At 41.3% G+C, this 26,439-nt stretch overlaps 1 protein-coding gene across 4 annotated transcripts in view; it reads left to right on the top strand.

Annotated features, from left to right (window-relative positions):
- Positions 1-26,439, top strand: part of HLCS (holocarboxylase synthetase) — a 146,770-nt gene that overhangs the window by 52,054 nt on the left and 68,277 nt on the right. For 3 of the 4 annotated variants that reach the window (XM_074533893.1, XM_074533895.1, XM_074533896.1), the window contains one exon: positions 4,238-4,336. The exons of the other annotated variant lie outside the window; for it this stretch is intronic. In XM_074533893.1, the coding sequence (XP_074389994.1) occupies positions 4,238-4,336 (99 nt within the window). The remainder of the gene's footprint in view (positions 1-4,237; positions 4,337-26,439) is intronic. 4 annotated transcript variants of the gene reach the window in all.

The following is a 26,439-nucleotide window of genomic DNA, read 5'->3' as shown; positions in this document are numbered from 1 at the left end:
TGTTCATACGGTATTAATTGATAATATATAAAATAGTGAGCCATAAAGAGTGGGGAAAGGGGGCACTGGACATGAAGAACTTTATGTTTACAGTATATTAATTGATAATATAAAAATACTGAGCCATAAAGGGTGGGGAAAGCTGGAAACTGGACATGAGGTGGAGAACTTTGGAATTCATGATTGCGGTAACACACAATGCTCAGAGAGAAACTGGACATGAAGTAAAGAACTTTATGTTCATACGGTATTAATTGATAATATATAAAATACTGAGGCATAAAGGGTGGAGAAAGCTGGAAACTGGACACAAAGTCCAGTTTATGTTCACAGGATATTAATTGATAATATAAAAAATACTGAGCCATAAAGGGTGGAGAAAGCTGGAAACTGGACACAAAGTCCAGTTTATGTTCACAGGATATTAATTGATAATATAAAAAATACTGAGCCATAAAGGGTGGGGAAAGGGAGAAGTGGACATGAAATGGAGAAATTTGGAATTCATAATTGTGGTAACACACAATGGTCAGAGAGAAACTGGAGATAAAGAATTTTATGTTCATAGAGTATTAATTGATAATATATAAAATACTGAGGCATAAAGGGTGGGGAAAGGGGGAACTGGACGTGAAGTGGAGAATTTTGGAATTCATGATTGTGGTAACACACAATGGTCAGAGAGAAACTGGAGATAAAGAACTTTATGTTCATAGGGTATTAATTGATAATATATAAAATAGTGAGCCATAAAGAGTGGGGAAAGGGGGAACTGGGCATGAAGTAAAGAACTTTCTGTTTACAGTATATTAATTGATAATATAAAAATACTGAGCCATAAAGGGTGGGGAAAGGGGGAACTGGACATGAAGTTAAGAACTTTAGAATTCATGATTGTGGTAACACACAATGCTCAGACAGAAACTGGAGATAAAGAACTTTATGTTCATGGGGTATTAATTGATAATATATAAAATAGTGAGCCATAAAGGGTGGGGAAAGCTGGAAACTGGACACAAAGTAAAGAACTTTATGTTCATGGAGTATTAATTGATAATATATAAAATACTGAAATATATATATATATATATATATATATATATATATATATATATATATAAAAATTTTGTCTTGGGGAAGTTGTGGCTCTTCAGGACAGAAACTGCAAGCCTGCAGCTGGAAATTCTTGTGGCAGCCAGGTTTGAATATCAGGGTTAATTTACCTGCAGAAATTGCAGATGAATTTTACAGGTGAAAAACAACCTCAGGAATTTTGTTTGGGATTTTTTTCTTTAATCTAGATTAAATGGTCGTGAGTGTTGTTGTCCCTGGTGAGTTAACCAACAATAATGGCTTCAGTTCTCAGCCTAAATTGCAATTTATGGACAAATGCAAATTTCAATTCCAAACCATGCCCTGTGTGTTCAAACAACCCCACATTAAACAAAAAGTTTCTGTTTGATTTTGCCAATCCTCTCCCCCAGATTGAATCCTGCAGCTGATTTTGCAGAGATAGAGGCTTGCCAGTTTGATGAGAGTTATTTTATAGAAATTCAGTTATTTGTGGCATTTGCTGCTTCGTTTTTAGTGCTCACAGCATGTTCAGCCCACAGGGTTGGAAGGAGGATTGTGAAGAAATTGGTGATAACTGAATAAATCAAGAGCTTTCTTCCCTCAGTTTGTTTTGGTAAAAGGAAGTGTTTAATTCAGAGTTTTGGGATTTGATTTGGATCAAGCTAAATAGAATCTGACCAATTTATGAACGATTCATTATCAAGGCAAGGGAGATAAGAGAAGTGGTCTTGATTTTTCAGATATGTTTAAAAGTTTTTTTTTATATGAAATAATCCAAACACAATGAAGTGCTCACAGATGTAGTTTTTCAATATTTCCCCCATCATGATGAGGCTTAAATAGTGAATTTTCAGGTAAGTTGTAAACTACAAGTTACATATCTACATATGTTATGCTAGGAAGATGGTCCTAGGCAGGTCATAATTTGAATTATTAATTTATTAATAATCAATATTAAATTTATCTTACAAAAAGACTTTTATTAAGTAAAAATAATTGTCTTAATTATCATGGTTGATGCTGTAAATACTCTGTTGTCGTGGGTAATGGAATAATGTCATCCTTGTGATTTGCAGTCAATGAAGAACCTTGAGATTTAAATGGTAACATTTCATAATCTAGAAATCGATGCAGATTTTGCATTTGGAAATGGATGCAAAAATCAGGTGATTTTAATTGAGGGGAAAAAGTTGTCAGGTTTTTAAGGTGCTTCCAAAGGAACCAATATGAATTTGTTGGTGTATGTGTGTGGTGCTTGTGTCTAATGCCAGTTCTGAATGAAAGGAAAACACATCTCAGGAAAAATAATTCTCTTTGCTTAACTAAAATTATTATTAAAAAAATGCTAAAAATTAGTTACTTTTATGGAAATCCTTCAGGATTTCCAGAAAAATGTTGCAAGGCTTTCTTTATGTAGTCAGGCAGTGCATGAAGGACTCTGTCAGAATCTCCTAAATTTGATTCTTTCAAATTTTACCAAGTTTTGTTGGTTTAAAATGTACAGACACCTCAAGAACTTAATGAATGGGATTTGTTGTAAGTTGTTTAATTAGTAGATTGTCAAAAAATTTCAGCATTTAACTTCTGTCGATTTGGATTTTCTCATACCTTTCCCACCAACTGGACGCCAAACTTTCATCTCCCTTTTCCAAATTAGGGTCTCTCAAATTTTACCAAGTTTTGTTGGTTTAAAATACACAGACCCTTCAAGAACTTAATGAATGGGATTTATTATAAATTGTTGAATTAGTAAATCATAAAAAAAAATTCAGCATTTAACTCCTGTCACTTTGCATTTTCTCATACCTCTCTCACCAACTGGATGCCAACATTTTATTTCCCTTTTCCAAATTAGGGTCTCTCAAATTTTACCAAGTTTTGTTGGTTTAAAATACACAGACACCTCAAGAACTTAATGAATGGGATTTGTTGTAAGTTGTTTAATTAGTAGATTGTCAAAAAATTTCAGCATTTAACTTCTGCTGCTTCACATTTTCTCATACCTTTCCCACCAACTGGACGCCAAACTTTCATCTCCCTTTTCCAAATTAGGGTCTCACAAATTTTACCAAGTTTTGTTGGTTTAAAACATACAGACACTTCCAGAACTTAATGAATGGGGTTTGTTGTAAACTGTTTAATTAGTAGATTATAAAAAAAATTCACCATTTAACTTCTGTCGCTTCACATTTTCTCATACCTCTCCCACCAAATGGACGCCAAACTTTCATCTCCCTTTTCCAAAGTAGGGTCTCCCAAATTTGTCTCAAATTTTACCAAGTTTTGATGCTTAAAAATACACAGACACCTCAAGAACTTAATGAATGGGATTTGTTATAAATTGTTGAATTAGTAAATCATAAAAAAATTTCAGCATTTAACTCCTGTCACTTTGCATTTACTCACACCTCTCTCACCAACTGGACGCCAAAGTTTTATTTCCCTTTTCCAAAGCAGGGTCTCTCAAATTTTACCAAGTTTTGTTGGTTAAAAATACACAGGCACCTCAAGAACTTAATGAATGGGATTCGTTATAACTGTTTAATTAGTAGATTATCAAAAAAATTCAGCATTTAACTTCTGTCACTTCAGATTTTCTCATACTGGACGCCAAACTTTTATTTCCCTTTTCCAAAGTAGGGTCTCCCAAATTTATCTCAAATCTTACCACGTTTTGATGGTTAAAAATACACAGACACCTCAAGAACTTAATGAATGGGGTTTGTTGTAAACTGTTTAATTAGTAGATTGTCAAAAAAATTCAGCATTTAACTTCTGTCGATTTGGATTTTCTCATACCTCTCCCACCAACTGGACGCCAAACTTCCATCTCCCTTTCCCACCTCCCCAAATTTCCATAAACCCCCCAAAAAAAATGAAGAGATGGAAGGGGGAGAAGGGGGCTGGAATTAATTTAATGGCTGAGCAGGCTGAACCAGCCGGAGCCTGATAGGGGCCTTTGTCTGCATTCCCACCCTGGCTGGGAACGTGCCAGTCAAAAGTCAGGCAGCAGCAACAGGTGGGAACCATTAGACCTGTCATAAAGTTTGAAAAATTGATTCTGGAAGGCTGAGGGAATAGATTGGACTTGACAGTGTTGTCCTAAAGATTCTAAGGGAAAAAGCCGTGTTGTTTAATTTGGGATCCCTTGATTGTTCATTAGCTCTCCAGATGGCGGTGGAGGAGTTTGGTGCTCACTGCGCTGTCCCTGCTCTGTGTTTGTGTGTCCTGAGGTCACAGCAAAGGGGGAATTCACCTGCAGGTACCCACAATTTAATGGCATTGGCCTAGTTGTCAAATAAAAAAATTCCTAAAAATGTCATGTGTTGTTTTAAATGATCAATATTCCTTCTGTGATTCCATCTTCAAAGTCCTTCCAGGCTGTTCTGTAAAGCGCTGCGACTTTTATTTCTCAAACTGAAATTTCAAATCCTCCCCAACCATTGTTGGTTTTTTTTTTCTCTAGCTGGAAATTCTTTCTGTTTTTTTCTGAAATTCTTTCTGGTTTTTTCTGAAATTCTTTCTGTGAGTTTCAGAAACCTTTTCTTGCCAGATGTTTGTCCCGTTGCCACCTGAGCAGGTTAACCCTGCCAGAAACATTTCCACCTTCTGTGGCTCCTCAGAGCATCCCTGGCAGGGCAGGTTTTAAAATAAAACCATTTTAAAATAAAACCATTGATTTTGAGGTGTAGTGATACAAGCGTTGCATTATAGACCTAAAATATATATATTTTATATATATTACATACAGTATATATATACAGTATATATATATGTACTGTATGTGCACATTATACACTTACTACACTCACAAGGGTTGAGATGAACAAAGAAATATTTCTATTTCTAATATTTCTGCACACTCCAATTGGCTGGAATGGTTTCCCGAGCATTTCACTGAAATTAAATTAATGAGATAGAAATTTCAGTTTTGTTCTTTATCTTAAATCCTGTTTCAGTGTTTTGGTTGGCAGAAAATATGATTTACACGTGACTAAGCCAGCGTGGGGTATATTCTGGATGAAATGCCATCATGGATCCCTTTTCCCCAATATTTAAGAAGCACAAAGTGCCATTGTTAGGGGAAAGTTTGACACAAAAGTGGTGAATTTTAGTGGAAGTGAAATGTGGGCTGAGGTTCCTTTCATAACTGCTGAATAGGATATTTAAATAAAATGTCAGTTGAGAATAAACAATTTCCAAACAGCTCCAAGCTTTGCAGAAGAAAGTCTTTTCTGTCATTGGTGTCCTTTTACTTTTCTGGATTCGTACTGCTGAATTTTGAAAAGCTGAACTGCAGCTCTAATTTTGGGAAGTGGGCATGAAGACTCATTTTATTTGAAAACTCTGGGTCGAGTTGGATTGAAATGTGGATGCTGCTGATGCAGGTCCGAGTTAAGGAAAAGCAGTGTGTAATTGAAGGAGATGGGAATGGCACAGAGATTGACAAACTCTGTTAGGAGCTGGGGGTTTTTAATTTGGTTTTCAAGTCCTTGTGATGGTTTACTCTGTGTTTAGTTATTCCTTGCACCTTGGTGATGCCCCTTACTTTCCATTGAAACTGTATTTTAAAAAAAACTGAGTAACTTTTATGAGCTTTAAGACCCAAATCATTCCATTGTTCCATGATAATCTTTTTATTTTAGCGTGCTGACATTCTCTCAGTGCATTTTTAGCCTGCTAAAAATGAGTGTTTTGTCACAAACATTAACAGTTTTATAAATTAACCCCCATCCCTCAGGAATTTTGGTTGGGGAGTTGGAGAATACCATGTTGTGCAGGAAGGATTCTTCCTTGCAGGAAAGTTGCCTTTCTCTCAGGAAATAGGAAATTTAAATAGGAAATTATAAAACCACGTGCTGTTCAGTAGGTTAGATGCATTTTCACACTGTGTATCTTCTATACTCGATCTTTTCTGCAAAAATATTTTGTCAGTTTGGATATTGAGGTCACAGTAGTTCATCTTGCCTTTAAAAACTCAGATCCCTTGATTTTGTGAAACTGTAGGATGGGATGGGAATGCTGTGCTTGAATAATGTCTTACTTATAATCCAAAGTTTGGTACTAAGATTTTATATTCTTAGATATAGGAGTGTATATATATATATATATATATATATATATATGTATATGTATATATGTATGTATGTATGTAATATCATATTGCTTCATTACTAACATCACTTTTTATTACTAACTTTTAAGCTTAAATTATTATTATAATTTAAATTATTATTATAATTATATAAGCTTAATTATTTCTTAATTTATTTGCATGGTTGAAGGATTTTTATCCTCAAAACAAAAAAAAGTTGGTGCATTAAGTAGCTGCTGCTGTGCTTTTCTTCCTTCAGGGTGTTTTTTTATAGGCAGTATTTTGTGATTTTCTTTGGTGCTAAACACTAGCTCAAATAGCAGAGTAAAGTTTGTTTCTCTTAAAGCAAATCAAATTCAATTCAATTAAGTAGGTTTTTTGATAGTTTAGTTTTAAATGTATAATATTTCATACTTTATTGTGCCGTTCATTTATGGGCAGCGCTTTGCACCAGCCGGTGCTGGGGGGAAGCTCAGCCTGATAACAAATTCCAGGAATTCTGGAATTTTTGTGACACAGCCTGGAAGAATCGGGAAGTTTTTGGCTCTGGTTTGGTGCTGTGCCATTCCCAGACTCTTCCCTGCCGTACCATTTTCCACGACAGGATTGCTGAAGGGTTTCTCTGTTGGGATTTGGCGTCTCCTTTGCGTCACTTTCCCCTGATTTTCCCTCCACCTGTCGTGCACCGTTCGTGCACAATCAGGTCCCTATTTTCCTGTCACGCACCTTGTGTGTCCGATTTTCCATGGAACTGAAGGCAAAATGTGCCTTTCTTTCTGTTCTTGTTGTTGTGTAAAATCAGCGGATTTTCCTCCTGTTAAAGGAGTGGGCCCCCTGCTTGCAGTGCAGAGGGAGGTTTGGCATTCCCAGTGGGAATTGAGTCATAAAATAAAGATTCCCGTTTGGCAGAGCAATTAACCCGTGCTGAACTCCGCTGGGAGATTGGGTTTCCCTGCTGCTGGAAGTTCCTGAACAATGCCCATTATCACAGGGACACCAGCACAGCCCAGCAGCCTGCAATCTGAGGGAAATGTTCTTTAAATTTGGGGAATTGTTCTTTAAATTTGGGGGAATTGCTCTTTAAATCTGAGGGGAGTGTTCTTTAAATCTGGAGGGAAATGTTCTTTAAGTCTGGGGGGAATTGTTCTTTAAATTTCAGGGAATTGCTCTTTAAATCTGAGGGGAATTTTTCTTAAATTCTGAGGGGAATGTTCCTTAAATTCTGAGGGGAATGTTCCTTAAATTTTTAAGGGAAATCGATCCTTTAAGGAATAATTCCTTAAATCTGAGGGGAATCTTTCTTTATATCTGAGAGGAATTGTTCCTTACATTTGAGGGGAAATATTCTTGAAATCTGAGGGAATTGCTCTTGAAATCTGAGGAGACTGTTCCTTAAATTTAAGGGGAATTGTTCCTTAAATTTAAGGGTAATCTGTCTTTATATCTGATGGGAATGATTCCTTAAATCTGAGGGGAATTGTTCTTTAAACCTGGGGGAAAATGTTCTTTAAATCTGGAGGGAATTGTTCTTTAAATTTCGGGGAATTGCTCTTTAAATCTGAGGGGAATTTTTCTTAAATTCTGAGGGGAATGTTCCTTAAATTTTTAAGGGGAATCGATCCATGGAGTCTGAGGGGAATAATTCCTTAAATCTGAGGGGAATCTTTCTTTACATCTGAGAGGAATTGTTCCTTACATTTGAGGGGAAATATTCTTTAAATCTGAGGAGACTGTTCCTTAAATTTAAGGGGAATTGTTCCTTGGAATCTGAGGGGAATCATTCCTTAAATCTGAGGGGATCTTTCTTTAAATCTGAGGGGAATTGTTCTTTAAGTCTGAGGGGAATTGTTCTTGAAATCTGGGGGAATTGCTCTTCAAATCTGAGAGGAGCTGTTCTTGAAATCAGAGGGGAATCATTCCTTGAATCTGAAGGAAATTATTCTTTAAATCTGAGGGGAATTGCTCTTGCAATCTGGGGCGAATTGCTCCTTAAATTTGAGAGGAATTCCTCTTTAAATCTGGGGGAATTTGTTCTTGGAATCTGAGGGGAATCGTTCCTTGGAATCTGAGGGGAATAATCCTTTAAATCTGAGAGGAATCTTTCTTTAAATCTGAGGGGAATTGTTCTTTAAATCTGAGGGGAAATGTTCTTATAATCTAGGGGGAATTGTTCTTTAAATCTGAGGGGATTTGTTTCTTAAATCTGAGGCGAATTGTTCCTTAAATCTGAGGGGAATCAGTCTTTAAATCTGAGGGGAATTGTTCTTTAAACCTGGGGGGAAATGTTTTTTAAATCTGGGGGGAAATTGTTCTTTAAATCTGAGTGGATTTGATTCTTAAATCTGAGGCGAATCGTTCCTTAAATTTAAAGGTAATCAGTCTTTAAATCTGATGGGAATGATTCCTTAAATCTGAGGGGAATTGTTCTTTAAACCTGGGGGGAAATGTTTTTTAAATCTGGGGGGAAATTGTTCTTTAAATCTGAGTGGAATGTTCCTTAAATTTAAGGGGAATCGTTCCTTAAATATGAGGTGAATCTTTCTTTAAATCTGGGAGGAATAATTTCTTTAATTTGAGGGGAATCATTCTTTAAATCAGAGGGGAATCATTGCTTAAATCTGAGTGGAATGGTTCTTTAAAGGGAATAGTCCCTTAAATTTGAGTGGAATCATTCCTTAAATGTGAGGGGAATCTTTTTTTAAATCTGAGGGGAGTCGTTCCTTAAATCTGGGGGGAATTGTGCTTTAAATTTGAGAGGAATCATTCCTTGAATCTGAGGGGAGTCATTCCTGAAATTTGAGGGGAATCCTTCCTTAAATTTGAGGAGAATAATTCCTTTAAATCTGAGGGGAATTGTTCTTTAAATCTGAGGGGACTCATTTATTAAATCTGAGTGGAATAATTCCTTAAATCTGAGGGGAATAATTTATTAAATCTGAGGGAAACCCTGGCAGGCTGCACAGCTAAAACAAGAGTGAAGGAATGGTCATGGCAGGGTTTCAGTCACATTTTGCTGGTTTGTTTTACACGGTGCTGTTTTCATGCCCACATTTGAAACCAGGAATTTGGTAATAAAGTGAAAAAATTGAATGCTGGAGTTTCAAATCATTGCAGGTTTTTGAAGAGGAGGATTAGCTTGAAGCATATGTTCCATGTAGCTGAATACAATATGCCATAATACATACGATATCTCGTTATAAGTAATATTAAATGCAACATATTATGTGTATATTATTGCTGTTGGTTTGCAAATTCCATGGCTGTCAATTTTGCTCTTGAATTGTAACTTTCATTTTGGAAAAGGAAATGCTGCCTAAGCCTAAACTGCCCAGAAGTACTCAGGGATTAATATTTGTACTTCATTGAGCAAGATATCCTTGTGTTCATCAAATAGCCAACTTTGCCTTTTCACATGAGCTCAGATCAGAACAGAGTCTTAAATAAAGTCATGAGCTTCTAAAAATAACTTTAAAACCTCAAACCCAGTCATAAATCAGTCTAGGACAGTGTGTACGGACTTAAAAAGGGGAGGGTATGGCATAGAAAAACTAGGAATGTTATTAATCACAGAATCATGGGTGGCTGCCCCTGCATCCCTGGCAGTGCCAAGGCCAGACTGGAGCAGCCTGGGACAGTGGGAGGTGTCCCTGCCATGGCAGGGGTGGCACTGGGTGGGATTTGAGGTCCCTTCCACCCAAACCATTCTGAGCTTCTGTGAATGATCCAAAGGCTGAGCTACAACCACAAAGTCAGAATGATTCCCTGGAGGTTTCAGTGAAAAGAGCAGGAGTAAATTTATTAGAATCTCAAAGTTAGATCACAGTTTTCCATTTTGCACATCTCCATCTCTTTCCTTTTGTAAGGAAAAAAAAAGAAAAAGGAAGAAAAAGAAGTTGGATTTCCTATGGAAGCAAAGTAGGAGCTGGGAAACAGAGCATGGCTGCTTGGGGAAGTTCACACAGCACTTGTGCTGGTGTGGTTAAGAATAAATACACTGATTTTTGTTTATTCTTATGCTGCCAGTCAGAAGAGAGTGATTTCATTTCAGAATTAATTTCAAGTGCTTGTTTCTAGAGCCAAATCTTTGAAAGCTCGTGTAATTTCTAACTTAAGCAGCAAACATAGAAAATCCCACAGAATCTGAATTCTTGCCCTAAATCCCACTGGCCTAATTTATTTTCACTTATAGTCCCAGTTAAAATATTTTAAGAATCTGTTTGTATTCAAACGAGGTCCTGCATTTATCACACCTCATATCACTGAGCCTGAAATGTCACAGCCTGGAGAATGGTGTGTAAAAAAAAGTGAGGTTCCCCCGCTGCAGCTTTGTGATCCCCAGGATTGCTATAAAACCCTGTACCTCCTGTTGCTCTCCAGAAATTTACTGGCATTGCTCTTTTTGCTGAACTCTTAAACGTAGATGAACATCCTGAGCTTTTTTTGTAAACTTGAGCTGGCGCTATTTTTACACTTTTTGTTTTACTGATGATATTGTCTTACATCCAAAAAAAAAAAAGAAAAAGCTCTTAAGTGTTTTACAGGATTTTTTGCAAACACAAAGCTCTCGTGGCTCGTTGCATTAAGGAGTTGTGGGGTGCAGCTATGAAGTGTCCCATGGACATTTTTAATTGGATTTTTATTCAAATGGATCATCAGGCTGGATAAGGAAGAAAAGGAGGGAGATGAGCTGAAACACAGCAGGAAGCAAATAAAAATTCAAGGGAAAATAAATTTTTACTGATTATTCTTTAAGCAAATATTCCAAGCTTAATGTAAAATAAATGAGTTTAGAGAGATTGCAACATTAACTGGGGAGCAATCATTGTTAAAGCATTTATCAAACAATTAATGATCACAAGCCCAAGATTCCCCTGCTCCATTGGCAGATTGTCAAGTGAAAAATAATTAGCTCAGCGTTGAGGTTGGGTTTTTCTGATTTTTCTGAAGTTAAAGACTGATAGGAATTCCAGTTAAGCACATGGTGGTTCCAGTCCTAATTGTTTTGTTTTAATTGGGAATTGGGGAGTGAGAGGGAAGGGGAGCACCTTTATTTTGTTGACACTAAATAATAACTTTGCTTGTGGTCGAATCTGCAGATGCTGATGTCCTGCTCTGCTGGTATATTTTAAATCATCGTTTCAGTCTTTCCTACAGTTATAATGATATTTAAATACCTAATCTGAATCCCAAACATTACTTATATTTCCTGCTTTTAAAAATGCAGTTTACAACATATTACCTTGCACTTTTTGGATTTAGAAATACTCATTGTATCTGTTAAGTGTCAATAGAAAAACTTGAGAGCTCAGATGATCTTGAAGGCCCCTTCCAACCCAAACCATTCCACGATTCTGTGATTTTATGATTTATTAGCAACAGATAATGTATAAACTCTGCACGGGGAGTGGTGCCAGATGTGGGAGATGAAAGGGATTGCTGGTGGCCACCTGCTTGGCTGCACATTTCAGCTCTGCCCTGGTGGGCGATGGCACGAGGAGTTCATGGTGTTGGAACCCACAAAGTCAGAGGGTTTTTAGGAAATGGTTAAAAAAGAGTATGTAGGCCTCGGGCTGCAGGCCTCTGAATGGATGCAGGCAGGTTAGCAGGGAGTGCTGCCTGTGGGATGCTGGAGAATCCATCTGCTGGGAAAACACAACCATCACCTCCTGCCAGGGGTTAGGGGAGCAGCTGGGAGTGGAAATTTGGGGTTTTCTTGTGGTAGGGAAGCGCCAGAAAACTTTGAGGGTGAAGGTGTTGGAAATTCAGGGCAGTGCTGGGACTGCTGCTGGTTTGCCTGGCTTGATTTTATCTTAATATTTCTGGTTTTATATCCAGAAATATTAAGATAATATTTAAAAACCACCATATAGTGGTGATGCCACTCAGTTTAGACTTAAAAACATAAAATTACAGAATTATTAAGTTACAGCATGGTTTGGGTTAGATGGGACCTCAAAACCCACCCAGTGCCACCCCTGCCACCTCCCACTGTCCCAGGCTGCCCCAGCCTGGCCTTGGACACCACCAGGGATGGGACAAATTTGGTTTTTCATTTCTGTCCTAGACAAAGTTTGCAAATTGAAGTTTGCAAAGTTAGCAAATTAGCTTTTTGGGGACAACACCAAAAAATACATTTTCTATTTACATTACATTTATTTCCCTTCCCAGTATTTTCCTCACACATTTCCAAACCTTCCCCCAGTCAGTAATTTTTATTTCCTTTCTTGTTGTTGTTTTTAGTTATTTGGGGTTTTTATTTGTTTGAGTTCATGTTTGAGATGGATAAACTATAACCTCTTGTTGCTACAGCTTACTTAATTAGTACAAATTATTAAAACTAGACATTGCAGAACTTAAATCTTTTCACAAAAAACCAAATATTGTATTGTTGAAATAATCCTGATAATGGCTTCCTGATAGGTAAAAACCAGTAAATTAGAATAAATCAATTTTCTTCCATTAGAAACTCAAATCTTGGCTTGCTTTATACTTATACATAATATATATAAGTATATATATATATAATATATATATATATTATATATATATATATATAATATGTATATAATATATAATTATATAAATATATATTATATATATAATTCTATATAAATATATAAGTATAATATATATATTATATATAAGTATATATATAAAATTATATACTATAATTGCAGAAATTGACATTTATGGGGTTTTTTTCCATTTTTGTTTTATACAGAAATAGGGGTAGCCAAGAAGAGGTGCAGAAATGCCTTTTTGGGGTGTCTGCAAGCAGAGCTGTAAAACATTTCACTCTTAGTGCTGATTGACTCACCAGAAACCAGAGAGTAACAGGAGCAGAGAAGCCACTGACTCTGCAGAGTTTTAGTCCGATTTTGGGGAGGAGGATGGAAGGAAAAGGGAAGAATATGGGAGAAAAATTGGCATTTTCTTATTTTACGGAGTCCAGGTTGGTCACTAATGCTGGAATGTGAAATGCAGGGAACCCTCAGAACTTTGGGCCTGGAGGCCAAAGCTCAGAATGAACCCCAGGATTTGATCTGAGGCCTTGGGAAAGGCTCCAAACTGAGGGGCTGGAAGGGAAAATGGGGATTTGGGGTTTAAAGCAGAGACAGGTTAAGCTAAGGAAAGGGAAGTTCAGAGCTTTAGAGTTTAAGATATAAAAATAAAAGCAGTTCCAGAGGTACACAAGGAGTTGAGAATGCAGCACTGTGGGTTTGTGTGTCAGAACATGATTGGCTAAGGAAGCTCACACTGAACATGGGTCCATGAGATTAAATATTTAAGAACTGGGTCAAAACCATAAATATCTTTGTTGGCAGTGTTTTATTGGTCAGTAATTCCTTAAAAGCTCTTGTAACTGAGGGTCTTGGGTCCTTCTGAACCATGCTGGAACAATGTGAGCTCAGTTCACCCTTCCTGCCTATGCAGAAGATAAGAAAGATAAACCACATCATCAAAACTAAATCAGAATTCCCTTCTCCAATTCCTTCCAAAATTCCCCACAAGTGAATTATCACACACTAAGCAGATCCAATTCCACTTAGGATACCTGCAGGTTCTTCCTCAGACTCCTCTGGATTTTATTCCAACGTGGCATGGCCAGGGAATGTTCAGTAGGAGAGTTTGGGAGCACAGATATTTGGAATATTAGGATCCTACCAAATATCCTGTTATTTATCTCACACACTGGTTGGAGAGTTCAGCACTCAGTGGCCATCAGAACAGATAAAATTATTCATTGATGAATTATCTCTCATTAGGAATTGGGAAATAACTGGATAGAAACTGGAGCCCTTTCCCTGGGAGGAAAAAGGGGAAATTCTCCATTTGGCTGGGGCTGTAGCAGGGGGTGTTGATGACAACAGAATTATTTATATTGGTTTGGAGGGAAAATGGGAATTTGCTGTGAGCCCTGAGCTTAATGAACGGGTGTGTGCCAACAGCAGAGGTTGAGAGGGGTGAAAAAGTTCTGGTTTGATGCTTTGCCAAGCTAAGCAGTGAAATATTGTGAGCATGAACCAAGTGAGATGGAATGTGTGGGATTTGGAACCAAAAATCCCAGAGAGTGACAATTCCTGAGGGCTGGAGTGTGGATGGGTTTGGAGTGTGGATTCCTTCCTTCCTTCCTTCCTTCCTTCCTTCCTTCCTTCCTTCCTTCCTTCCTTCCTTCCTTCCTTCCTTCCTTCCTTCCTTCCTTCCTTCCTTCCTTCCTTCCTTCCTTCCTTCCTTCCTTCCTTCCTTCCTTCCTTCCTTCCTTCCTTCCTTCCTTCCTTCCTTCCTTCCTTCCTTCCTTCCGCCACTTCCTTCCTTCCTTCCTTCCGCCACTTCCTTCCTTCCTTCCTTCCGCCACTTCCTTCCTTCCTTCCTTCCGCCACTTCCTTCCTTCCTTCCTTCCGCCACTTCCTTCCTTCCTTCCGCCACTTCCTTCCGCCACTTCCTTCCGCCACTTCCTTCCGCCACTTCCTTCCGCCACTTCCTTCCTTCCGCCACTTCCTTCCTTCCGCCACTTCCTTCCGCCACTTCCTTCCGCCACTTCCTTCCTTCCTTCCGCCACTTCCTTCCTTCCTTCCTTCCGCCACTTCCTTCCGCCACTTCCTTCCGCCACTTCCTTCCTTCCTTCCGCCACTTCCTTCCGCCACTTCCTTCCGCCACTTCCTTCCGCCACTTCCTTCCGCCACTTCCTTCCGCCACTTCCTTCCTTCCGCCACTTCCTTCCTTCCTTCCGCCACTTCCTTCCTTCCGCCACTTCCTTCCGCCACTTCCTTCCGCCACTTCCTTCCGCCACTTCCTTCCTTCCGCCACTTCCTTCCTTCCGCCACTTCCTTCCTTCCGCCACTTCCTTCCTTCCTTCCTTCCTTCCTTCCTTCCTTCCTTCCTTCCTTCCTTCCTTCCTTCCTTCCTTCCTTCCTTCCTTCCTTCCTTCCTTCCTTCCTTCCTTCCTTCCTTCCTTCCTTCCTTCCTTCCTTCCTTCCTTCCTTCCTTCCTTCCTTCCTTCCGCCACTTCCTTCCTTCCTTCCTTCTGCCACTTCCTTCCTTCCGCCACTTCCTTCCTTCCTTCCGCCACTTCCTTCCTTCCTTCCGCCACTTCCTTCCGCCACTTCCTTCCGCCACTTCCTTCCGCCACTTCCTTCCTTCCGCCACTTCCTTCCGCCACTTCCTTCCGCCACTTCCTTCCTTCCGCCACTTCCTTCCGCCACTTCCTTCCTTCCTTCCTTCCTTCCTTCCTTCCTTCCTTCCTTCCTTCCGCCACTTCCTTCCGCCACTTCCGCCACTTCCGCCACTTCCGCCACTTCCGCCACTTCCTTCCGCCACTTCCTTCCTTCCGCCACTTCCTTCCTTCCTTCCTTCCTTCCTTCCTTCCTTCCTTCCTTCCTTCCTTCCTTCCTTCCTTCCTTCCTTCCTTCCTTCCTTCCTTCCTTCCTTCCTTCCTTCCTTCCTTCCTTCCTTCCTTCCTTCCTTCCTTCCTTCCGACACTTCCTTCCTTCCTTCCTTCCTTCCGACACTTCCTTCCGACACTTCCTTCCGACACTTCCTTCCGACACTTCCTTCCTTCCGCCACTTCCTTCCTTCCTTCCGCCACTTCCTTCCTTCCGCCACTTCCTTCCGCCACTTCCTTCCGCCACTTCCTTCCGCCACTTCCTTCCTTCCGCCACTTCCTTCCTTTTCCTTCAAATTTCCTTTCCTTTCCTTCCTCTCTTTAGCCATGGCTCATAAACATTGGTAACCCAAGATTTTCCAAAATTTTGGATGTAAATTTTCCATAATTTCATTTATTTCTTCTATTTTATTTTGTTTATCTGTTTTCTAACTCATGTCAGGAAGGCTTTCTACAAAGAGTGCTTGTAGCTTTTTTTAAATTACAATCCTCATTCTTCCATCATTATTCCAGTGTTTCAAGCACACACTTCATCCAGTTCTTTACAAAAATACCTGCAAATGGTGTTAAAAAAAGTTAAAGAACTTGGGGGTTGCATTCACTGGATCCAGAACCGAGTTCTGTTCGTTACTTGGCTACATTTGCATTTATCTAATACCCAGCAAAACCTTCTTGGAAATAGGGAATATTTTATTACAGTGATGGTTACTATACAAGGAAAACCTAAGCTAAATTTAGATCACAAAGGATTAGCTCAGAGATGAGTAAAATATATAAAAGAATAACACCAAGAGTCCAACTGTGCTCTAATTCCTTTTCCGTTTTTCTTGTGCTGTGAGAGGATTCAGATGGGTTTTTTATCCCTGTGTTTATCTGATGGATTCTGGTGTGGAAGACTTTGGTTGGAGATAAACTGGGGGTGTTTTTGTGTCCCACAAAATTCAGTTTTTTGGAGATAAACTGGGGGTTGTTTTGTGCCCCAGGCTCGTGCTGGGGCTGGCACAGGACATCCCAGGCAGTTCTGTGGAGCAGCCTGCTGGGAATGCTCATCCATCCTGGCTGGCTGGCACCTCCAGCACAGGCCTCAGCTGCTCTCCAGGGTGTTTTCTTCCTCTATTTAACAAAATTAAACACCAAATTAAAAAAAAAAAAAAAATCAAGTTTTGGCTGTCTATACAAGCTACGACCACATACTTATTAAAAAGCTTCATTAAGGTTGTGTATTATGGAATATCTTTTTTTTTTTAAATCACAGACAAATTGTTTTGTGTTCAGTCTGTTGTGTACTCCATAAAAGACCTTTCTGAAGGTCTTTTTGAGCTGTGGGATATTAAGGTCACCCAGGGAAGGTGCTGTGAGGCTGAAGGATTTTCCTTTTCCGTGTTTGCGGTTTTATGTGTTCTGGTAAAGCTGGGGTGGCTCATTCTGCTTTTCAGGTTTCAAAACACGTTCACCATCTCTCCATCTCCATCCAGTGCCTCATCCCACCTCATTCCAAGGGGAATCTGATCCCTAGGTGGGGTTCTCCCTCAGTGGGGTGTGTGCATGCCTTGGTTTGAAAAGCCAGGTGTGTGCTAAGGAAGGCAGGAGCCTCTTGTGAAATGGAAAATATAAACCCCTCCCTCCAAATTATTATAATTCTGAAATTAAGGGGCTCTCAGGCCAAGATATGGGAGTAGGAATAACAGTTCTTTATTAGGGAAAAATAAAATAAGAATGCAGTAATACAAACCAACACTGCCAGAGTGAGAATAGGAGCTGACACCCTGTGGGTCAGGGTGGTGGTAGCTGAGCTTCAATGTTGCAGATAAAAAGAACTTCCTACAAGTTTTACACTTTCATCTCCGTTATACTGAATTTATTTTTAATAACTTCACCTGGGAATCACTAGTGAAAGTAGAAGGTGCTGTTTAGTGTTTATTTCCTAAGATGTGTTTTCTTAAAAAAAGTTTCTTTTAATCCATTGATCCCGTGGGGGCTCAGCCCTCCTGCAGTGCCAGCTGTGGCTCTGCTGCAGCAGGGATCCTGCACAAGGGGGGAGTTTTCCTCTGCAGCTCCAGGGCAAGAGGCAGCTGCTCCTCTGGCAATGCACTGGAAAGGCTGCTGTGCTGTTCAAGGCTTTGCAAGGGTCTTCAGGGTGAGAGAGATGGACGAGAATCTCTGGCTTCATGATCAGAAGGCTGGATTGATTATTTTATGATATATAACACATTATGGCTGTACTAATAGGAATGGAGAGAAAAGTTCAGAAGCTGCTAAGCTAAGGATAGAATAGGAATCTGATTACAAGAGAGCTCTCTGTGAATCTGTCCCAGAGAACTTGGTCCCTGATTGGCCCTTAATTGTAAACATGGAACGTGGGCCAATCCCAGTTGCAGCTGTTACATCCCACATCAGCAGATAACAACCGTTTACATTCTTCTTCTTTGGGAAAAATCCCAAAGAAAGGGTTTTTATGAAAAGATGTCGGTGACCCTGTGCTGCTGTCCCAGCACCTCAGATTGGATCCAGGCAGGAATGCTTGGCTCCTCCCCTGGGCGGAGCATCTCCCCATGGGATGCTGGGATTGGCTCAGCCCTGCAGGGACACTCAGTGGCCATGGGCAGCAGAGATCTCCTGGAGGGAGGGTTGGCTGTGGGAGAGAGAAAGGAAAAACATCCCAGGAACAGCAGAGAACTGACCCAGCTCAAAAAATGGAAACAGAACACACAGCCCCAGCCACATCCTGTAACCCAGCTCACCTCCTGGGGTCTGGGGCTGCCGGGCTCTAACCCTGTTCAGGTGCTGCTTCCTTGGCTGGGTTTGGCAGGTGTGAGAAACCAGCTCCACTCTGTAAAACTTCTAAATATTTGCTAAAAAGAGCTGAAAGGATAATAGACAGTGCAGGGTGCGTAGCGTTAGTTAGAGGCACGCAGTTAACTATAACAATTTTATTAGTATCCTTTTTTATTGCGTTGATCAAATACGTATTTATGAGGATTATACATATTCTTTTTGTATTTGTTTACATGTTCTGGGAATTCTTTAGCTTGATTCAATTCTTGACTCGTGTAGAAATTGTGATTTTTTTTTGAGGGCTGTGTGTTATTTCTTTACAATAGTTTTCTGGTTTTGTGGTTTTAGTAGTTGATAGTTATTGATCACATCTCTTTTTAAAATGTTATTTAATCATGCGGATTGCATTAGTTATTTATAAAATATGTTAGAGTTGTTTTTAATGTCCATTAGTTACTAAAACAAAAGCATTACTTATTATTTGACAATTGCAGCTACTTCTGCAAAAGTTAAATGTACAAAACATATTTTAATATTAGCCAAAACTATAATATATTTGCCATATTGTCTAAAAACTAAAATATCATTTATAAATGATCTGAGAATACGAGTTACACAGTGCCCAGAGCACTGGCCACAAAAGTGGACAAACTATGCTGTATGAAAAGCTGTTAAAAGTGATTACAAACTGTACAATATCAAAATTATCTGGTATGATAATTTGTAAAAGTTAATTTTTAATAGACATCAATTAATTAGTTATTTATAAGAGCAGGGATGCAACATTTTCTTCCCAGGCTCTGCTGCTCCTGGCAGACAATTGAAAGGTTGATGTGTGGCATCTCTTGTTTATTTAATATGACTTGAGCAGTGTCCTTTCTTAGGAATCATTGTCACATGTCAGGGCCACCATTTTGAAGCATTTTCTGTGATTAAAAAAAAAAAAAAATTAAAAATTCTGAGGGAACCACCAGTGTGATTCTTTGGGAAATGCAGTTACTGAACAGAAAATGTTTTTAATCTCAGGCACAGCCAATGTGCCTTTTGTGGGTAAACACACAGAACTGATGGTGCCGAGTTCTGCCTGAGCAAATTCTGAGAATTTCAGCTGCCTTGCCGTAGGAGAAAGTCAGACATTTCAAATTAAAACTCTTTTTATCCTCTTGAATGAAATGTATTCCTCAGTAAAAGCTGATTTCTGTTTGGAAGATGTTCCAGATTCAGATCCTTCCCTTAGTGGAGATTCCTGGGCTGTATTTTCACCTCAGGTGTTTGAGCAGTCACAGGTTGGACTTGATGAGCCTGTGGAGGTTTTTTCCAGCTCTAACGATGCTGAAATTCTGTATTTTGAGTCTGGGTGCCTGCCTGGAGGCACCTGATGGTTCAGAGAATTTTGGTTCCTTGATTTCAGCAGGAGCGAAACTTTCAGCTGAGGTGAGCTCAGTTTCCTTGTTCTCCCATGAGTTTGTCCAGGGAAATTTGAACTTGAGCACAAATGAAGCTGAGAATGGAGGACTCTGTGGGACAAGAGAATGAGAGGGGAAAGAGCCTGATCTTTTTTTTTTCCTTTTCTTCCATCATCCCCAAAATGTCTGTGATTTTTCAAGCACTGCAGTTTCAGGTGTTTGTCTCTCCCATGTCTGTGGGATGATGCAGAGGTTTGAGGACAAGAGCACACAGCCTCGAGCTGCACCAAGGGAAATACAGGCTGGAGAGCAGGGAAAAGGTTTTTCCAGCCAGGGTGAGAAAGTTCTGGAATGGCTGCCCGGGGAGGGGGTGGAGTCCCCATCCCTGGGTGTGTTTAACAGAGCCTGGATGTGGCACTGGGGGCCAGGGTTCAGTTGGGGCTGGGCTGGACTCGATGGCCTTGGAGGTCTCTCCCAACCCAGGGATTCTGGGATTCTGTGATTCTGTGAATTGCTCTGCACAACTCCCTGACAGGAGGGGCACTGAGGGGAGGGTTGGGCTCTGCTGTCCCAAGGGAAAGGAGGAGAGGAAATGGCCTCAAATTTAGGAAGGACCTTGGGACACTGAGCACATCCAGAGAGGCCAGCGAGGCTGGAGAGGGGCTGGGAACACAAACCCTGTGAGGAAGCCCTGAGGGAGCTGGGGGTGCTCGGCCTGGAGAAAAGGAGACTCAGGGCTGCCCCCCATCGCTCTGCACAGCTCCTGAAAGGGGCCTGTGCTCACCTGGGGCTGGGCTCTTTCTGCAGCAGCACTGACACACCCAGAGCACACAGCCTCGAGCTGCACCAAGGGAAATACAGGCTGGAGAGCAGGGAAAAGGTTTTTCCAGCAAGGCTGAGAAAGTTCTGGAATGGCTGCCTGGGGAGGGGGTGGAGTCCCCATCCCTGGGTGTGTTTAACAGAGCCTGGATGTGGCTCTGGGGGCCAGGGTTCAGTTGGGGCTGGGCTGGACTCAATGGTCTTGGAGGTCTCTCCCAACCCAGGGATTCTGGGAATTCTGTAATTTTGGAGAAAAAGAGTTGTGAACACCTCAGAGCAGCTTTCCAGGGTTTGAAGGGACTCCAGAGCAGCTGGAGAGGGACAATTCATCAGAACTGGAGGGACAGCACCCAGGGAATGGCTGCCAGTGCCAGAGGGCAGGGCTGGGTGGGATCTTGGCAATGAGGAGTTGTTCCCTGGCAGGGTGGGCAGGGCTGGGATGGAATTCCATCCCTGCATCCCTGGCAGTGCCCAAGGCCAGGCTGGGCACTGGCACAGTGGGAGGTGTCCCTGCCATGGCAGGGCTGGCACTGGGTGATCTTTCAGATCCCTTCCAACCCAACCCATTCCATGATTCCATCACTCTGCAGATCATCCCGCTGTCCATGGCTGCTGCAGTTGGCATGACACGGACAAAGGTGTCCAAAGGGGAAATTCAAGCACTGAGTTTTTGATAATTTTTAAGATTTTCTTGCTGTACCATGATTGATTCTAAACCTTTAACTCTGTTTTGCCCCCCTGCCAAGGGCTGATGTCCCCTCAGGTTCAGCAGATCTGCCCTGGGCACCCTGGCACAGTGGGAGGGGTCCCTGCCATAGCAGGGGGGGCACTGGGTGGGCTTTAAGTCCTTTCCAAACCCTCCTGTGCCTCTGAATCCCAGCAGGGATTTGCCTTACTTGCATTAGTTCCAGATAACTCCTCGTTGTGAAGTTTTATTCAAGGAGCTGCCACTCTTACAACCATGTAATTTCCAGAGGGGCAGAGCTGTCCACATGATTTCTTTGGCTTGGATTGGAGCCATGCTGTTTTCAAATGGTGAAAACAATAAAAGTCAGGAACATTTTCACTCCTTGTCTCAGTAAGCTGCATGAAACATGGTGCCTGTGTGGGTGACAGCCCTGGACAACTTCATTTCAAAATTCAGGCAATTATTTCAAGAATTTGAGGCAGAGCAAATCTGTGTTATGGCTTTATGATGAACCCTGTGATTTAAAATTTGTTGATTTAGTTCCTATTAGATGTGTGCTGATGCAAATGGTGCCTTGCTGAGAGGAGAGAAGGGGGGAAAACATCCACGTGTAGAACAGTGAGAGAAGAGCAAATAAAAAGATTCCTCATCAAAAATGCCAACATGAGGAAATCATTTATCTGCACAGTCAGTTCTGCCAAGGATATATTTCTGTCTCATCTTTAAGCATAGTTTTCCTCAAGTGGAACCTCACAGTACATTAATTATAACATTAAATATCCAGTTTAATGCTGGGGGGTGAATGTGTGTGGAGATGGACAGGGGGAAATAATCCCTCAATGTCACTGGGTTAGGTCCTGGTTTAAATTGTAAATCCCACTCAGGAATGCAGTTCCCAATTGTAGAAGATGAGAGTGGAGCAGCAGAGCCCAGAAGATGGAAGCTCTGAGCTGTACAAAGCCGTGGTGTGTCCTCAGTGGTGTTTATACAACACTTGTGAAAACAAGAGGTTACACAAATATTTGAGTTTTGGGAGATCTGCTGCAGCCTCTGTCAGAAGTCAGTGTTTCCTGCTCCAGACTGGTGTGCAGTATCTTGTTTCAGAGTATGGAAACGGCAGAAATGTGCATTTGTCACATCAGCACTCACGGCTCTCTCTCGTTCCTTCCTTGGTAGGCCCAGCCTTGCCAGATGGGTTTTGGGCTGTGGAAGTGGTTCCAAAACAAACCCTCTCTGCAGTTACATTATCCTTCAGTGCAGGGAACACGTTTGGCTCCCTCAGCGCTGACATCTGCCAAGGATTTCCTCACCGAGGGCTCAGTGTAATTTGCAGTGAGCTGCTGAACGCTTAATGGCCTTTGTAGAACTTCATCTTTTATGTCCTCCCAGGCTAAAGCAAATCCTTTCATCATCACAGTTACCTCTGTGCTATTTTTATTTTTTATTTTTTTCTGGGGAGATTCTTGCCTTTCCCACACCCAGTTTCTCTGGGATTTGATTTGGAAGTAAATGACTTTTTTTTTTTTTTTCTTTCTAATTAACTGGTACTGAGTAATATCCAAGGAATATAAGTGGTGTTAAGGAAGGGACACGTTTTTCATTTAACTCCTAATAAAATGTAAGGACTTTTCCTCTTCTGGCATCCTGATTTAAGCTGCATAAGTGAAGTGGAATCAGGATTTAAATGGGGAATTTTAAAAGCTGGTGGAAGTGGTAATGATAGTTTTACTTCTCTCCTAAGTCCTTATGTGTAGGTGCTCCTAGTTCTGTTCTCATGATGAAATGTTACTCCTCTCCCTCTCTTCTCACTTCCTCAGGCAAGAAAAATCCCCAGATCAGCGCAGTAAAAGCAGGTTAAAGAAATAAAATCAGTTTTGTGCCATAAAGGGTCTGAATTCTGAGGGGAAGGTTGGAGATGGGATAATTTATGTCACCAATCTTTTCTCTTTATGGTACTGAATTTACCTGAAATCTCTGGAGTTGCCACAATGGAGCTGTAGGTTTTTAAAAACAAAGAATAATGTTAATTCTACTACCTGTTCAATCTCAATTAATGATATTCTAAGCTAAATTGAACTTGAAGATAAAACCCACATAAATCAGAAGTTCCATTTACAGATTATCCATGATAATCTCCAGACTCCTCAGCCCTACAAAATGAAGCCACCAACCTGCTTTGCAAGAAATAAATAAATCCACAGTCCAGTCAGACTCTTCCAGTTGCTGGCTGAAGGAGAAATGTCTTGGAAAAAGTGTCATGAAGTCCTTGAAAATATCCTTTTTAGTGAGGGAGAAGATGGAGAGGGTGATAAGTTTTTAAAGCAATATTGGGCCAAGCTGGGTGAGGACAGGTCTTTATTGATGGGATGTTTTGTGCAAGCTCTGGTGTTTGCTTTCAGATTTTGCTGTTGTTTGGCCAAGGAGAACTCATATTCCTCATTCAGGTCTGTGTGAGCACAGCTTCAAGGTCACACACAGAACTTCTTAAAACTTCTACACTTTCATCTCTATTATACCGAATTTATTTTTAATAATTTCACCTGGGAATCATCACTGATAGTAGAAGGTGTTTAGTGCTGTTCAGTGTTTATTTCTTAAGATGTGTTTTCTTTAAAATGTGCAGCAAATTGCTTAAAGTGGAATTTTTCCACATTTGGTGCAAGCCACAATATTCTGAAGCTGTAGAATCTTTAATTTTCTTGAAGTGAATTCTAACAGGTAGTGATAGATTCATAAATTAGTGATTCTTAAAATGCTCCTAAATATTTTTTCCACAATCACTAATTTTGATTTTTAATAGATCAGCATTTGCCTTCACATTTATGAACTTTATTGTAGAGATGAAAGCTGGGATTTTAATCCTGTGATTTTCTCCACATCAGAGTATTTTTCCCTCTGCTTTTCATAAACATGCTCTGTATGTTGGAATCTCTCAGATTTGTGTTACAAAGGGTTTCTTCCCTGTTTAACTGGCACAGTTCCAGGTGGGACCCAGGTTCCTGGGAGTGCAAAGGAAGTGGGTCAGGGATCTGTGGGGCCGATGGTTGCTCATGGCTGGGCCCTTGCACAGAGGGGCAGACCTGGTTTAATGCAGAATCACAAAATCAGGGAATGCTTTGGGCTGGAAGGGACCTTAGAGCGCTCATCAGAATCATTAAATAAATCCCAGAGTGGTTTGGGGTGGGATGGAATTTCAAGATGATCCCATTCCAGCCCCAACTCCTCCCACTGTCCCAGGGTGCTCCAGGCCTGGCCTTGGGCACTTCCAGATTTGGAGAACCCACCCTGGTTTATCCAAGCTGTAACTCAAGAGAGAGACTTCACTGCATCCCTTCCAGTGAAGCAGAGCTGAAAACTCCAGCTCAGGTTGGCATTCCTGGTTTTTGGGAGCTGATTAAAGTCTGCAGCAGGAGATTGGCAGGGCCTGAGGGCTCTTACTGGGCCCAGCTTCAGGGGATTTTCTCTGGAGCAGTTCCTCAGAAAATTGTTCCTGGTGTGAGGAGTGTGAGGAGGGCTGATGGAGAGTGAAATTAACTGACAAAGGGCAGGGCTGGGTGGGATTTTGGGGCAGGAATTGTTCCCTGGCAGGGCTGGGATGGAATTCCACCCCTGCATCCCTGGCAGTGCCCAAGGCCAGGCTGGACACTGGCACAGTGGGAGGGGTCCCTGCCATGGCAGGGCTGGCACTGGGTGATCCCTAAAACCCCTCCCAGCCCAAACCACTCTGGCATTCTGGGATTCTCTGGCTGATTTTCTGTCTGAGCCTGCGATTCCTTCTCCCCTCTGAGCACTTTGCTCACCCTGTGCCCAATCCCCACACCGGGCAAACCTCGTGCCGTGGCTGGTGTGGGTTTGGCCCATCCCATTCCTGGCCTGGTGCACTTGGGAAAATCCCTTGGAGAGCTGGATTCTGCCTCAGTCCCTGTCCCTCTGGCAGTGCCAGCACCCAGGGAATGGCTGCCGGTGCCAGAGGGCAGAGATGGGTGGGAATTGGGGAAAAATCCTTCCCTGGCAGGGTGGGGATGCCCAGAGCAGCTGGGGCTGCCCCTGATCCCTGGCAGTGCCCAAGGCCAGGCTGGACACTGGCACAGTGAGAGGGGTCCCTGCCATGGCAGGGCTGGCACTGGGTGAGTTTCAGGACATTCCTGTGCTGGCAGGAAAGGCTGGCACAGCTGGCATTGCTCACCTGCACAGGAGAAGCTTTGGGCTGAGCTCAGGGCGGCCTTGCAGGGCCTGGAGGAGCCCCAGGAAAGCTGGAGAGAGACAATTGCCAGGGGATGCAGGGACAGCACACAGGGAATGGCTGCACACTGAGAAATTACAGGTTTAGATCAGATATTAGGAAGAAATTGTTCCTTGGGAAGGTGGGGAGAGGCTGGAATAGAATTCCCATCCCAGCTGGAGCTGCCCCTGATCCCTGGCAGTGCCCAAGGCCAGGTTGGATATTGGGGACAGTGGGAGGTGTCCCTGCCATGGCACTGGATGGGCTTTGAGGTCCCTTCCAACCCAAACCATTCCATGATTTCCAGTGTTTCAGCCCTGCTGACCATCTGTGTTTTGTTCTGACGCTTGAAAGAATAATTTTCCTCTCATAACCATGCGTTGTAATCAAAACTCATTTTTCTTTGGTTCAACAACTGAAGATTTCCTATCACGATCCATAATTGGTGTTTAAAAGTAAAATCAATCATTTCTGTGTAATTGCCCAATTTCTAACCCTTCCTTTACCTCACAGAACCATGGCAGTGTGCTGTAGGTAGAGAGGAAAAAGAGGAAGGAAAATGGGTTATTTGGTGAAGCACAAGGCCTGCGATTGTTGTTTGTTGTTGTATGAAATCACAATCAAAACTGACACAAGTTGCTATTAAACTCTATTTCCTGTGTTAAAAAAAGTCAGCATTAGCTAAAAAGAAACCTGCAGCAGTAGATTTGCACATAGACCTTAATGAGCCCAATTGACCTTCTGTGCTGTATTTACAATTGCCTTCAAATTGTAAGCAGATGTTTGAAAAACTTTTGTTAATAGGTGCCCACCATCTGTTTCACCAGGGATATTGCCCACCAAAGCAGCCGTAATTAGTGGAGCACCTCGTGCAGGCATCTTTTTTTTTCATACTGGTGCAGATGATCAGGTTTCTCCCTGAGGTATTAAAGCAAAATCTTATTGGCACTTTTGTTTTCATAAATTCTACAACATCTC

The sequence above is a fragment of the Zonotrichia albicollis genome, chromosome 2 (genome assembly GCF_047830755.1).
Source record: "Zonotrichia albicollis isolate bZonAlb1 chromosome 2, bZonAlb1.hap1, whole genome shotgun sequence".
NCBI lineage: Eukaryota > Metazoa > Chordata > Aves > Passeriformes > Passerellidae > Zonotrichia > Zonotrichia albicollis.
This window is presented reverse-complemented; position numbering and strand designations above follow the sequence as displayed.